General features: G+C 42.8%; 1 protein-coding gene across 1 annotated transcript in view; it reads left to right on the forward strand.

The window, feature by feature from the left end:
• LOC139655450 (cilia- and flagella-associated protein 44) overlaps positions 1 to 15,233 on the forward strand; it is a 34,980-nt gene that overhangs the window by 9,043 nt on the left and 10,704 nt on the right. The window contains exons 10-22 of the mRNA XM_071532864.1: positions 504 to 603; positions 1,116 to 1,210; positions 1,308 to 1,517; positions 2,447 to 2,557; positions 3,137 to 3,289; positions 4,770 to 5,003; positions 5,921 to 6,063; positions 7,205 to 7,484; positions 8,938 to 8,993; positions 9,812 to 9,974; positions 10,207 to 10,337; positions 11,745 to 11,947; positions 12,823 to 12,967. Coding sequence (XP_071388965.1) covers positions 504 to 603; positions 1,116 to 1,210; positions 1,308 to 1,517; positions 2,447 to 2,557; positions 3,137 to 3,289; positions 4,770 to 5,003; positions 5,921 to 6,063; positions 7,205 to 7,484; positions 8,938 to 8,993; positions 9,812 to 9,974; positions 10,207 to 10,337; positions 11,745 to 11,947; positions 12,823 to 12,967 — 2,024 coding nt within the window. The remainder of the gene's footprint in view (positions 1 to 503; positions 604 to 1,115; positions 1,211 to 1,307; positions 1,518 to 2,446; positions 2,558 to 3,136; positions 3,290 to 4,769; positions 5,004 to 5,920; positions 6,064 to 7,204; positions 7,485 to 8,937; positions 8,994 to 9,811; positions 9,975 to 10,206; positions 10,338 to 11,744; positions 11,948 to 12,822; positions 12,968 to 15,233) is intronic.

The raw sequence follows: 15,233 nt of genomic DNA on the forward strand, positions 1-15,233 counted from the left end.
CTGTCGACCAATCACAGCGTTCATTCAAACATGGGGGGAAGGTGACATCATTTACACCAGGAAGTAGATTGGAAATCTCAATCTGTTTGATTCTGTTGAAACCAGAGGGAGAGTTTTTCACACTTCTACAGTGCTGACAGTTATAATAATTTGGGTAACTTTACATTAGCAGACCCTTTGTTAAATTATACCATGAAATTGAGAAATGCAGTTCTCATAGCCTGGACCTTTAACAGGTGTGCAGCTGTCACTGTCAACATGTCACTAATTTGTATTTTTTCATTTTCAGTGTTTATTGGAGTAGGGACAGATACCGTACATAGACATAGAACATTACCAAATATGTTTGGGTGCGCTCTGCGTCTGCTTCTGCTGTATATTTACCTGAACTGAACAAAACACATAAAACTTTGTGCATAAAACACAATGGAAAAAAGATTTTGTGCCAGTATGAGTACATCACAGTGGAAAAACCATATACAGTGTGTATCCTGTGTGTGCAGACCCAGGACCCAGAGTGCCTGTTCTCCTTCCATGCCGGGCCGATTCAGGGCATGGACGTATCCAGAATAAGCCATTTGATGGCCACAACTGCTCTGGACGGTAAGTAAAATACATCTGTATGTAAACCGTAAAACTTCAAGTAATAGCCCGGGCTTTTATTTGCTTCGAACACTGAACTCAACCGGCCTATATTTGGGACAGGCGTCTATATGGGACAGGCCTTTAATTCCTTTCGCATAAAACTCTTGCTCAGCAAAATTGTTTATTTAAACCAGTATGAATATTACTTGTATAAAAATTAGGCTATCGAATAACATATCAATTACGAATCATTCATTTGATCTCGCTCCGAGAGACAGCGCATCTAGGCCAACCTCATGCACTGAGAGAGAGAGAGAGAGAGAGAGAGAGAGAGAGACGTATCAAAATACCGGTAGCCTACCTTAGAAAGGATGAAAGTCGAAAAAAGTTTATGGCAGCAAGAGGTTGTACTTTTCAACTCTGCGCTTAACTGGGACTCTGCTTTTAATTGAAGTTTTACGGTACACACACATGTTTGCACACACACACACACACACTAACAAAATAATCCCAATGCTCCCCTTCTCCAGGTTCAGTCAAAGTTTTTGACTTTCTGGCAAAAACACAGCTGACAACCAGCCGCTTCAAACAGGGTGGAACTGCACTCAGCTGGGCTCCACCTCTGGTATGTCCCTGTAGTTTATATATGAATGCATCATGCTAACAGACAGAGTGTATGGACAGAACTCTGACCCGGCCCTGGCCCTGGCCTGTGTGTACAGGTGAACCAGAGCGGAGGTTTGCTGGTGACAGGCTTTGAGGACGGGGTCGTCCGCCTGCTGGAGCTGTACAACCCCCAGAGGCTGCACGCGGTCGCCGGGCTTCGCCGCAAAGGAGACGCCGAACTGCGCCTCAAACAAGCCTTCAAACCCCACAATGCACCTGTGACTGCCGTTGCGTATGAGCGCAATGGAGAGATCTTAGCTACGGGGGTGAGGGCTTACAGTAAACTCTGAGAAAAACACTGCACAGCGCCACTGGAAACCTCTGTGAGAGCTGTTTTTTTTTATGTTTAAATCAAACCTCACAAAAGGATGCACACCAATCAAAATGTACACCCTACACATCAAATGACCATACTCAACCCAACAAGAACAACACAAACACAAAATCTTAGTGCAGAACCAAAATAACCAAAAAAAGACTTTCACAAAAAACGGCCAAAATCCCACAGTCCCGAAGTCCACAAAACAAAAAATAATCAAAATTCCACCACAAGTTTTCTTTCGCAGTTTGTTTTAGTCCAGGTAAATCCCGTTGCCCAAAGAAAAAAAGAAAATTAAGTTCAGTTCAGTTTGTGAATGTAAACAAAGTTAAATTCAGTTCAGTTTGTAAGTAGCAACCAAACAAGCAAACAAAAAAAAAACCTACAAGTAAAAATCAGTCAGTAGTGCAACTATTCCACCCATGTTAGAGGGAGCAAGTAAGATAGGACTGCACCTTATTGATCTCCATGGGAAGTAAGAAAAACTTTATTTATATAGCACTTTTCAGACAAGAAGTAACAAAGTGCTTCACATTATAGCAAACAATATAAGTAAAATACAAGAGCATGCAAAATTCAGATGATGCAGTACTCTGCCAGCTAAAAGGTATTTCAATGTAGATTAGAGCAGCAATAAAAAAAGTTATAAAATATAAGGAGGCAGACCAAAATACAGCTGGTAAAAGGAACACAGAGAGCAATACAGATAGGATGACCTGTACATTAAAACAAGTACAAGCAAACAGGAAGCTGCTTCAACAATTAAGGAGTAAAACTAAAAGCCAAAGTAAAAGGGGGAACCACAGATGAAAGTTGTCTTCAGGACGTTCTGCATTTGTGAAAGTTGTTGTTTCTAACCACCGCCTTCCTCTCCAGAGCTCAGACTGCACCGTGTTCTTCTTCACTGTCGGGGAGAAATACGACCCCATCGGCTTCGTCACTGTCCCAGGCCCGGTGCAGGGTCTGGAGTGGTCCCCCCACTCCCACGTAAGTCTGATCTCTGCTCACTGCTGCTGTGTGACTTGATACAGCCAATCCACACACACACACCCCGATATCTCTGTGACGGCACGTTATTCTTTAAAGACGCCCTGAAGTGGCATGGAGAGAGTCATTTGTTTCCACGTGTTGTTGACGTATTTCCGATTGAAACAGAAAGTTAGGGCGGGAAGCGTCAGTGGGAGGGGCTTATTTGAATATTAATGAGATATGGAGGAAGTGGTTGTGGAGGAATATTCCCTGTCTGGGAAAAGACTTTCAGGTGAAAACTCTCCTGTACTGAGCTGCATGCTGGAAAAAAATAGTGGGGGGTGACGGTTATCAATAATTTCATTGGATGAAGTTTTTGTCTCCGCCCCCGAGTGCAGGATGACTCATCAATGGAAATGTGCTGTTTACATTTTGATATAAAATTTCTAGAAATCAACATTTTCAGTCTTTTTTACAGTCTTTTTTTTTTGGCCTGCAAGTCCAGCAACAACATCAGCAACAAGGTAAAAAAAAAAATGTTATTTTTCATTTCACAAGGTCTTTAATTAGTCAAATTTCTTTCACATTTTCACTCAGAGCAAAAGCACGCTGCTGGTCCTGTGTGTGAGCGGCCATGTGGTGGAGCTGCCGGCTCCAGACCCCGAGGACCAGAACCCAGACAAGACCTACAGGCTGTCTGCTCTGCCCAGCAGGTCCTTCAGGTTCAGGAGCATCAAATCCCGCATCAAGGTCTGTCTGTCTGTCTGCCTGTCTGTCTGCCTGTCTGTCTGTCTGTCTGTCTGTCTGTGTGTCTGTCTGTCTGCCTGACTGTGTGTCTGCTTGTCTGCCTATCTCCTTCATATTCTCCCATGTGATATTCTCCTCAGCCTCGTTTCATTCAAATATGTTTCATGCTTTTATCTCCTGGTGTCTTGATGACTGTCTGGATTGCTTTTTGGTGGAAACATGCTGTCAGCGTGTGCGAGGGGCGTAGGTTTCATTTCAGCTGCCACACTCTGGATCAAACAATCTGGACAGCAAACCACACTGACATGCTGTGGACACTGTAGTGGACTCTGTTAGTCCCTCAATTCATCAGCAAGACTGAAACAAAAGACAGAAATTTGTATGAGAAAAGTCTGAAGGAGTATGAGCAAAATTATTGGAACACCGGATCTGAAAGGCAAACATTAATCAAAATATGAAACATGGCAGTCTAATTTGTTGTCGAAATGCCTTTAAAGGCATTAAAAGGAGATTCACAATTCATGTTTTAAAGGGGAAGAGATGTTTGTGCTTGTGAGAAAGCCAATGACAAAATGTGCTTAAGAGTGAGTAAAAATACAGAATATGTTAATAGTTAACAGTTCATCCTTTTCCTCATGTTGGGAGGACGTGTCCTCACTGTCTCCCAGGTCTTGTCCCCAACAGAGCATGTGCAGAGACTTGAGGTTTGCCTTGACAGTAAATGATGATATGAAGATTGATGATTGTCAAAACAGCCTTGTTCACTTCTCCATGTTGCAACAATAACCAAATATATAATTAGAAATCCTTGTTACAGAATTTTACTTACATTGTTAAGATATTGGGGGCTTAACACTACTACTTCCGTGGTTTAATTTTCCAGTTCTTTTTTATTTGTTTTTATTTATCCTTTATTAAACCATGCAAGTCACATTGACATATACATCTCTTTTTCAAGTGAGCATCGGCCAAGAAGGCATCATATATTGTTTCACAATTATTGATTGATTGATTGACGTTATTTGATAAATTAAAATACAATATACAAATGTACATACAGTACTAAAATTCATCAGGATATCGCAGTAAAGTCACATGACTTATTTCCATTGCGGTCCTGGGGTCTAGGCTAGGAGGCAGGCAGGAAAAGGGAGTGACATGTATATGCTACTAATATCCCATTTTTACACTAAAACACCTAATAAAAACATCATTATTATACAATCATGAAAATAATAAAAAAACACACAAGTTCGGAAACCAGTCCAAACTTAGAACTGTCCTAGAAAAGATGTTTCACTATACTAACTTACTCAGCATCCATTTTTTATAAAACATAAAAGACAATAGAACTTCATCTTCGTCTGGGCTTTAAAATCAGAAACGGGTATAAAATGGTCCAGCTGTTAGTCTGTTTGTATTTTGCTTTTCAATTTACTTCTTTAATGTGCTTGTCTTTTATTTTTGCACCTGTGTGCTTCAGAGGGAGGAGGAGATCGTGCGCCGTCAAGCCGAAAAGGAGAAGAAGAAGAAAGAGAGAGAAGAGCAGCTTAAGAAAGCGAAGGAGCAGGGACAAGAGGAGATGGAGAAGCTGCAGGAGGAGGGGGAGGAGGAGGAGGAGGAGGAGGAAGAGTTGCCCCCCATCTACATCCCCGACCCTCCAAGTCCGCTCCACTGTGGCTTCTACTCACAACCGGGCCTGTTCTGGCTGTCCATGGTGCACGCACGCACACACACACACACACACATGCAGATGCACACATACGTACATCTGTTTTCTCTTTCTCTCTATCTCTTGCTTGTCTCTTTTTAAAGTGTCATTGTTTTTGTCTCTACTTCTGTCTGTATTTATATTCTACTAGTATTCTTTGTCCACTTTCTTCCTCTCTGTCTGTTCCCCTGTCTCTTTCTCTAAAACAAACACACGATTCAGTTCAAATGAGTTTTACTAGCTTGATAAAATTCGTCTTACCTTCCCAAAGCAGTCATACCACAACAATATAACAATTAGGAGACAACAATAACAACTGGGAGCTTGAATGGAAAATACATGATCAGCAATTGAGCCTAAAGATTCAACCAAAAAAAAAAAAAAAAAAAGGCATTACAGGAAAAACCCGCCCATAAAACATTTGAAAAAAAAAAAAAAAGTTATTGTTGATGTACGTTGCCTTCCTGGATCCATTTAGTAGTTTGTAGTGTTTTTCTTCTTGGTGGATAACCGGCCAATCGTAGACGAGGTGACGTCACCTCCAGATGTTTCCAGCAGCTCCAGTGGAGTTTGATATGAGAAAATGTTTCAGGATGTAAAACCTCAGCGGTAAACGTCAGGTTTTGGCGTCAGTCCCTCAGAATCAAAGAGCGAGGGCTTCTTTCTAGAGCTGCCATTTTGCACCGAGAGACGTTCAACAATCACACAGGGAGAAATCCATCGGAGAAGAGGAGAGAGACCAGTTTCTCCACCCACAGGAGCAGGAGAGAGACCAGAATGCATTGCAGCAGAGAAGAGAAGATGAGATGTGACAGCATGAGAGGATCCAAGGGGGATTTTCCCTTGAAGTAAGAATCTAACCTGTTCCCTCTCTCTCCTCTCTCTCCTCTCTCTCCTCTCTTGTCTTTCTGTCTGTCTTCCAGGGAGGTTTCGACTCAGGTTTCTTGTACCACTGTCGGTTCTCTGAGCAGCAGGACGAGGATCCGGCCCAGCGGCGGGACGAGCCCTTTGCCTTCCTGCCTGTCCTCAACACAGAGGACGACCCCGTACGCTCCGTCAGCTTCAGGTAGCTCACTGACCCACTGACTGTGTGACTCGGGCCCCGCTGTGCTGTGTGTTGACCTAATGTGGGCTGACATTTTATGAACATGCATGTACAAACACACACACACACACACACACACACACACAGTTGTGTCCCTGAATACGAACATCTTTCCCACGCACAGAGCTGCTAAATACCGTATATATATATATTTTTTTAACTGTGAAGTAAACTAGAGCTACTACTGTCTGTAAACTGTAAATTTAACTGTAAATCTGTCAATAGTCAACATGGCAAGAATTCTGTAAAAGATTGGAAAAGAAAACCACTGTACCTGATATAAAATATACAATATAAAAGCCTAACAATTTAACAACTTAGCGTCATCTTCAACTTCCACTTTTTTCAAATTTTAGATTCCCCGTCAAAGAAAGCCTTTTGCATTCCCCATTACACACATTCATTGCACACTCAGAAAATATCTTTGCAACTTTTTGTCATAGTGTTTCAAATTTTTATTTTACAGACAGTCAGGCAGACAGACAGACATTTACCTTTACTCTGCTTTTCCTTTTCAGTTTCTTTTAATATTGTTTTACTTGTTTTCTACTTTTTCCCCTATTTATTTATTTAACAGTATTACTTCACCTATTGATTTGTTTGTATTGTTTTGTTCAAACGGTTCAAACTTTAGTCCCGCCCACAAAGGCGCTGATTGGCTCAATTGTTTCTCCGTGAGAACAAGCAGTTGATGAGGGAAACAGACTGTCTGAGTCACTCGACACAATCTGAAGAAGAGTGGGTGGGACGCAGTCCAGGAGTCTGGAAGTCTGCTGCTTCAGGGATTTCTTATCACCTCTCCTCTCCTCTCCTCTCCTCTCCTCTCCTCTCCTCTCCTCTCCTCTCCCTCTCCTCTCCTCTCCTCTCCTCTCCTCTCTCTCCTCCTCTCTCCTCTCCTCTCCTCTCCTCTCCTCTCCTCTCCTCCTCTCTCCTCTCCTCTCCTCTCCTCTCCTCTCCTCTCCTCTCCTCTCCTCTCTCTCCTCCTCTCTCCTCCTCTCTCCTCTCCTCTCCTCTCCTCTCCTCTCTCTCCTCCTCTCTCCTCTCTCCTCCTCTCCTCTCCTCTCTCCTCCTCTCCTCTCCTCTCCTCCTCTCCTCTCCTCAGCTCCAGCAGGCAGCTGATGCTGTGCGGCATGCACTCAGGCACCATCAGGCTGTACCCTCTGCAGCCCGGGGACCACAGCTTGGCCTCCATGCGGGCCTACTGGGCGCTCGGCGTCCACGACAACCAGTACGGACACCTGCGGCACATACGCTGTAGCCATGACGACCAGTTTGCGCTGACGGCGGGAGACGACGGGAACATCTTCTCCTTCAGCCTGCTCCCTCCAGAGGAGCTGCAGAGAGCGCTGAGGAGCAAGAAGGCCAAAGTGCCGTCACCCAGGGTCAGTCAGCCTTCATCCACCTTCACACTATCATCTGGTTACCATGGGCAACCACAGACAAACCCGTCTGGCTGGTGCAACAGCAATTTATTTAACCTTTATTTAACCAGGATGTCCCATTGAGATTAATAATAATAATAATAATAATAATCATAAACTTTATTTGTATAGCACCTTTCATACAAGAAATGCAGTTCAAAGTGCTTTACAACAAAGAAATTACATGCATGAAAATAGACATAGAATGAGCATAACATAAGATGGAAAATAAAACCCACTGAATAATAATAAAAATAAAGTTAAGGAATAGAGTACATAGAATGATTAAAATCAAGTAAAATACAACATTTTAAAAGAAGTGCAGCAGTGCATAAGTGCGGAGCAAAGTGTAAAAAAATAAATAAATAAAATAAAAAATAAATAAAAGTTTAAGGCCTGTATCAGGAAAGTCGTAGCTAGTTAAAGGCTAAAGTGAAGAGATACGTTTTTAGCTTTCTTTTAAAAATATTTAGTGAGCTGCTTCCCTGATATCTATAGGCAGAGTGTTCCAGAGCTTTGGGGCGTAATTGACAAAAGCTGCATCCCTGATTTTCTTTCGGCTGTTGGTGGGAACCTCCAATAAACCAGCAGCAGATGATCGCAGTGTTCTTGAAGGCAAGTAGTGAACAAGGGAGTTAGCAATGTAGCTCTCTAAAAACTCTTGAAAAACCTCTTTTTCAAGGGAGACCTGGCCGAGGTCGGCAGCAGCACAGACGATGGATGCAAAATACAGCATCCTACTATAAAATGAGGAAAACTCTGTCCGTCTGTCTGTCTGCATCCATTTTGCTCCTCAGTGGGTTGGCCAATCAATCTGAAACTGAGCATTGAGCATTGGCATAGGCAGGGACTGACGAAGCTGATTTTTCCATTTTCCCAAATTTACGCTGTTTATGCGCATTTTTGGCAAGTCTGTACAGAGTTGTGGCGCGCGCATCCCCGGGTTTGGACTAGTAAACTAATAAAGCAGAATATTCCACTACACAGGTGAGAAAACAGTGACATTCCAATGGATTAGCCTCCAATTCTTTCATTTTGGATTTAAAAGCATTTAGCAAGATTAACTTGTCAAGCTTGTCTGTGATTGGCTGGACAGTTTTTGTTTGAGTGAAAACGTTGGTTTTTTTGCATGTTTTCCTGGACTAGTTTTCAGTCTGTTTAGGGTGGTATTCAGCTTTTCTTCCAGATGCAAATTGAATTAAAAAGGAAGAACTTTTTGAACAAAATTAAGCAGCGCATATAAAGTTATAAGAGAAAGGTGTTAACAGGAAAATATGGACTGAATTTGTTTTGCATTTGTCAGGACCCTGCATGGACCCATGTATTCATGTTGTTTACGTAAGATTCTGCTCACCAGTGAGAGAGATGAACTGTGCCAAATGTTTTTGACCCCGACCATGTGTCATTGTGACAGGAGGGTTTTGAGACGGAGGGCGTGGCCCAGGACATCGAGGACCCAGCAGCCTACAGGTGCGTGTGGACAACATTCAAGACAGCTCCAGACTCATTTATTGTTTTTCTCTCATTCTTCCCTTTTCCATCCTCTTTCTCTCTCTTTCACTCTTTTGCTCTGACTTTCTCCATGTATCTGTATCTATGTGTATCTGTCTGTTTCTCTACCTTTTCATCTGCCAGTTCACTTTGACAGTTCAGTTTGTAGAGTGGAGGACTGTAGTGACTGTATAGTATCTGTCGTGAAAAATCAAAATATGATTTCCATATGTTGCCATTTTTAATGGCAGGACTTTCTTTATTTCCTGTACTGTTGATGTTTTTCCACAGGTCCCAGAATCTATTTTGATTTACTGCATTTTCAGTTTTAATTAATTGCTTGGACATATAAGTAGCATTGTTTTATAATTCTTGAGAGCCAGACAGTATTGAATTTCACAGTGCCAGAGTTTTTCATCTGACAGCTTCCTCAAGAGTTTTCTGGCTGTTATGCAGTCACTGTCAAACAATTCCTCTTTGGACAATTTATTTTCTTTTTGGCCCACTGCCTTTTTTAGGTTTGAATTTATAAAGCACAACATTCAGTTGGTGGGGGGCTGAATTGATATCTTCATGACTAAAAATTAGGAATTTGTTCAGCATGCTGTCAATCACATGACAAGTGCTGCTTCATATTCAACAGGGGTTTCCTGGCCTTTCTTCAGGTAGAGTATGATTCGACTGTGATGATTTGACACTCTCTCTCCCTCTCTCCCTCTCTCCCTCTCTCCCTCTCTCCCTCTCCCTCTCCCTCTCTCTCTCTCTCTCTCTCTCTCTCTCTCTCTCTCTCTCTCCAGCATAGAGACAGCTAAGCAGAAGTTGGAGACGGACCGTATGCGTCGGGAGGCCGAGCTGAAGAAGGCGGGGAGGCGTAAGAAGCTAGCCGAGCTCCAGAAGAAGTTCAGACAGCTGCTGAGCAAGAACCAGAGTCTGCCGGAGCATGTTCGCCTGCAACCTGCGGTACACACACACACACACACACACACACACACACTTATAGGTTGTGTTTATCTGCTGTGCATTGCGAATCATGCAGTTGTTTTACCTGAAGTGACTTTATCATTTATTCCATTAGTGACCTGTTTAGCTTTAGAAAGATGTACAACTCCTATTTCTGTAATTGTTATGTGTAGGCTGGGGGATGGTGTGTGTGTGTGTGTGTGTGTGTGTGTGTGTGTGCGTGTGTGTGTAGGAGCTGCAGCTGGACCGGCGGTTCGGTGAGGAGGCAGAGAGGGTGACGGCCCAGCGGGTGAGGGAGGTCAGAAGGGAGCTGGCCTGGGAGGAGGAACGCCACCGCATCGGACTGAAGAAACTACAGGACCGGTACTGACTGTCTCACCACACACACACACACACACACACACACACATACACACAAACACACGCACACACACACACACACACGCACACACGCACACACACACACACACACACACACACACACACGGTTCCCTGGTTTAGTCCCAGTTTTCGTACAGGTTTTTAGTTGGTTTTAGTTTGAAAATATATGATAAAAATTAGTACTTGTAAAACTGGGCTTATCCTGTGCTTTTTGAGAGAAATTACATAACTAAACTTACTAAATCCCCTTTCACACTTGCAGCCTGTTCCGTCGTTTTAATGATACAGGGCTCCTGTGTGAAAAGGAACCGGTGTCGAAATGTCGGTAAATCAGGAATTTAACGGTATTGCCAGTATTGTGTGAATGGTAGCATTACATTAAAAAAGCGGAAAGGCGCGTCTCGTGTGAACAACAGAAAGTGCTGCCTTTACTGGAAAAAATAAAACGGCATTTTAACAGGGTTTCATGTGTGGAAGGGGCTTCAGAGGGACGGATAGGGCTGTAGTCGAGACCGCCTTGGTCGAGTCCAAGTCCAGATCGAGTCATTGGTGAATCGAGTCCGATTCAAGACCAAGACCGAGGGGGGTCGAGACCAAGTCGAGACCAAGACCAAGGGGGGTCGAGACCGAGTCGAGACCAAGACCGCAAAACTACGAGTCCAATTCGAGACCAAAACCACAGCAATGTGTTATCCAAGCCTACCATTGTATTTATTGACTAAAATAGCATTTTTTTGTTTATTGCCTAAAATAGAAGGGAGGTTTCTAAAGACAGTTCAACAAAATTAGCATGTTTTGAGGACAAAATTAATTGTAGGCAGCTTGTTTATGTTCATAACGTACAGTAGTTGCACCTTTACTTAACTAGAAGTGGATTCATCTATTTCACCTACTTTTTCTTACTGCTCCACAACCACATGCTGCTCTCAGCACTGACTGACTGAAAATATTCTGACCTGTAAGTTAAGAAGGCGAAGACAAAGGAAAAAAGACAGAGAGAGACAGAGTGAGAGCAGGAGTAACGTTACATATGGACATGGTGAGGTTTTTTTTTTTTTTTTAATCAAAACAAAGTCATTGGTTGGGTAGTTGGCATATCACCAATCAGCAGTCACTAAACCTTTCGGTGGACGCATAACTTTATCAACTGTGAAAATTGTATCATTCGCTGCTGGTCACTTTCTTAGAAGAGATTATAATTACAAAAACAATAATATTATGTAACGTTAATTCATCCGAGACCGATTCAGGTCCGAGTCATATTCACTACGAGTTTGAGACAAAAAAATCGAGACCGGACTCGAGTACTACAGCCCTGGGGACGGAAACAGAAGTGAACACAGCCAGCCTCCAGCCAGAGTCAAAATCCACTCACCTGTTTCCCTGCAGGTTCAGGAACTCTCTGGAGTCAGACCCGGTCACCGTGGTCGCCGTCCGCACCGCCCACAGGGTCACCGGCTATCGTCTGCTGGCGTTCACCGAGCATTTCCACCAGCTCAGACGGCAGGGCCGAGCCGGAGGGCCGGGTGGCCACGCCGCACAGGAGCGCAGGAGGTCCAGAGCCGAGCCGGCCAAAGACGACAAGATGGAAGGTAAAAAAATTTTAAAAAAAAAATGCATTTCTCTGTGTGTTTTCCTGTCTGTGTGTCCGTGCTTGTTCTCAGCCAAAACACACAACCCACGTTCAAGCTAAAGAAGTTCAGTGCCAGGACATTGTGTGAGTGTGTGTGTGTGTGTGTGTGTGTGTGTGTGTGCAGAGGTGGTAGCAGTACACAAATTTCTTTCTCAAGTAAAAGTGCAAATACTCATCTAAAAATATGGTAGAAGTTGAAGTACCTTTTCAAATCCTTTACTCAAGTCAAAGTATAAAAGTACATGGTCTCAAATTTACTTAAAGTATAAAAGTAAAAGTCGTTCTCCAAAATTAATTTCTAATGTTCTAAACTGGTTTTCTGTTGAGCGTTCCTCTGAATCCCAGATGAGAAAGAGTCTGCAGCTCAGATCACAAACGTTAATTCTAGCAGCTGAATTCACTAACGTTAATTCTCTCTCTCTTGTTGCTTCTCTCTCCTTGGTGTTGCTTCTCTCTCTCTGTCCCTTTCCTTCCTTTTTGGTGTCGCTTTGCTGAACAAGCAGCCGATCACATCTGGCTCTTGATCAGCTGCTTCCGGGATGGAAGCCGTCTGATGCGGAAAATTTAAAAAAAATTGAAAATCATTTGATGATTTCCTGAGAGTAACGAGTCTGTTTTGAAAATGTAGTGAGTAGAAAGTACAGATTTTTCTTTTGAAATGTAGTGAGTAAAAGTAAAAAGTCTTCAGTGAAAGAAAAACTTGAGTAAAGTACAGATACTTGAAAATCCTACTTAAGTAGAGTAATGAAGTATTTTTACTTTGTTACATCCCACCTGTGTGTGTGTGTGTGTGTGTGTGTGTGTGTGTGTGTGTGTGTGTGTGTCCTTCTCCAGAGGAGGAGGTGCTGACCCCGGCGGCGGTGCGTTCAGGAGGCGTGAAGCTGGCGGGTCGGCAGGCCGAGCGGCTCCGTAAGGCTGCGGAGAAGGCTGAGCAGGCCCGGGCCAGGCTGGAGAACAGGAAGAAGGAATGGGCCCAGCTGTGAGTCTCATGTTGTCACGACCCGACCCGCTTTGCATGAGCGACCGTCTGTCAAGATGTTCTCTGGCCCCTAGGGGAATCACAGAGCCAGAAAGGACGTAACATGTAGAGACTAAACTTTAACAAAAACGAACATTCAAAGGGCCGTTGTCGATCCACGGTCTCGATCAGTCAGTCTTTCTCAGAATTGGCTTTGAACTTGTAGACAGGTCGGACGCCATCTTCTCTTCTTCATCATCTGGTGGCGTTCAAAGGCTCCCCCCGCTCTCCCGCGAGCAGCCTCAAATCCCTTCCTTCTTTTTTTTTTTTTTTAAACATCTCTTTATTGAATTTTCAAAAGGTTCTGGTATACATAATACAAGATCATCATATAATATACAAAATATAAAACTGCCCTCCCCTTTAAATCACTTCCTTCTTGCCAATTATGCCCGCCCCCTAAGCCTAGACAGCCAATCGTAACAGCCCATTCTCCATGGCAGCTATGACAGACAGCTGGACCGTGACAATGTCCAAAAACACCCGGGGTCTCTGTACTCAGTTGAAATTAAATTTACTCGGCACTCTACGTGTTGTTTTATTTTTATGATCCTTGAATCCATTTATCACATTCTGTAATTTAAAAAAAATGTTCTCCTGATTGTTACCCTTGTGATGAAATCAGGCGCGGGGGGGGGAGGGTGGGGGCTGTGACCCGGGCCGTGTCCGTCCGTCTGTCCATCTGTCAGGTCATGGACCGTGGAAGCTCCATTCTATTTACATTTATTAAATTTCATATACCAGTAGCCTTATTGCAGCTTGGACGCTAGATGGGAACATGTTTAGCCGCCCACAGACGCCATGACATGATCAACGCGCTGTATTTTGGTTAACTGTTAGTTAATTACTCACAGTTTGATGATCCACGATGGTTCGGGTGGTCCAGGGGTTTGAATGGGTACTGAGAATTGTCATAAACGAAACCAAAACCCCAAACAAACATTCCCCAAAATAAACAGGCCTTTTTTAAATAAATCAAAACCAGTGGGGAATAAACAAATTCACCAAACAAAACTAAGATTAAACCAAACAAAATTACCAAGAAAACACACGGCGGTTGAAGACTGTATCTCCGTGGCGTCTTCCACAGTCCTCCAATTTCAGCACACCTGCCTTAATTAAGGGGCTGCTGAGATGTGAGGTCAGGTGATGCCGTACGCTTTAGCACCAAAAACTACCCCTAGGTGCTGCCAAACTATTTACATTGAAATAGACAACAATAAAGATAAACAATAGGAAATTATAAGAGCTTGCTAGAAATGGCTCTAACAAGCCTAATAAGGCGTTTACTTGTTTTGTTTTTTTCTCTAAGTGAGCCAACTCCATTGGTTTACTATGCGGCCATCATCAATTTGAAAGTGTGCATGGCGAAAAAAAGTCAAACTGCGGGATAACTGTAAACTGTGTGCAAAACTAACCAGGCAGCATGAAACGATGTCAGATCTGGACTTCAGTAAAGTGCATTTTATAGTTGAACGTTGCATAAATGTAATATAAAGCGTGGAGGTAAAGAACGTGGTGGTGCATACATTTAACTTTTTATACTTCTGTGCTGATGTCATGTCACTGAAGTCCCGTCCAGCGGTGGCTTTAACTGTTAGCGAGTTTAATAACATACAGAAAACTGTCAGGAGAATGTTTGCTAACTGAAGCTGCCCTTTGCAAACTGCCAGGAAGAGAAACAATTCATCTTAACTTACCTCATCTCCATCTTGGTCGCTGTCATTAATGTTTGATTCAGTTTCCCTGTGTTTGATAAAACCAGAGATCCAGGACAGCATTATGAAGAAAGGAAGATCCCCACTTTTGCCTTTCAGCTTTTTCTTAATCCTTACATACTCATACGGCATAGTTTTCTACTTTTTCAGACCAAACTGTGAGGCTCGCGGCCCAGTGTTACACCTATTTCATGTTACCTTGTTCTCTAAGGTAAAAGATTTTCTTCATAACAGTCCCTGGGTGTATCTGCGATAACTGATTAGTTTCCTGCAGCCCTGGATGAATGTCCCACTTTCTTTCTTTTTTTTTAAACTTATTTTTTATTTGGTTATTTCTCACATTCCCTTTTACATCAAAAATATTTCAACATAGGTTGACGGTTTCCTTTACAAGGGGTTACAATTTTTGTAGAGTTTTATATATCCGAACAATTCAACATGAAAATATGTATACAAATAAATCAAAACAAATTGAAATAATAATAATAACAATACTGAAAATAACCAAC

This window comes from Centroberyx affinis, unplaced genomic scaffold (genome assembly GCF_046629955.1).
Source record: "Centroberyx affinis isolate AG114_WGS23_722 - 3 ecotype Tasmania unplaced genomic scaffold, CSIRO-AGI_Caff_v1 ptg002262l_1, whole genome shotgun sequence".
Taxonomy (NCBI): Eukaryota; Metazoa; Chordata; class Actinopteri; order Beryciformes; family Berycidae; genus Centroberyx; species Centroberyx affinis.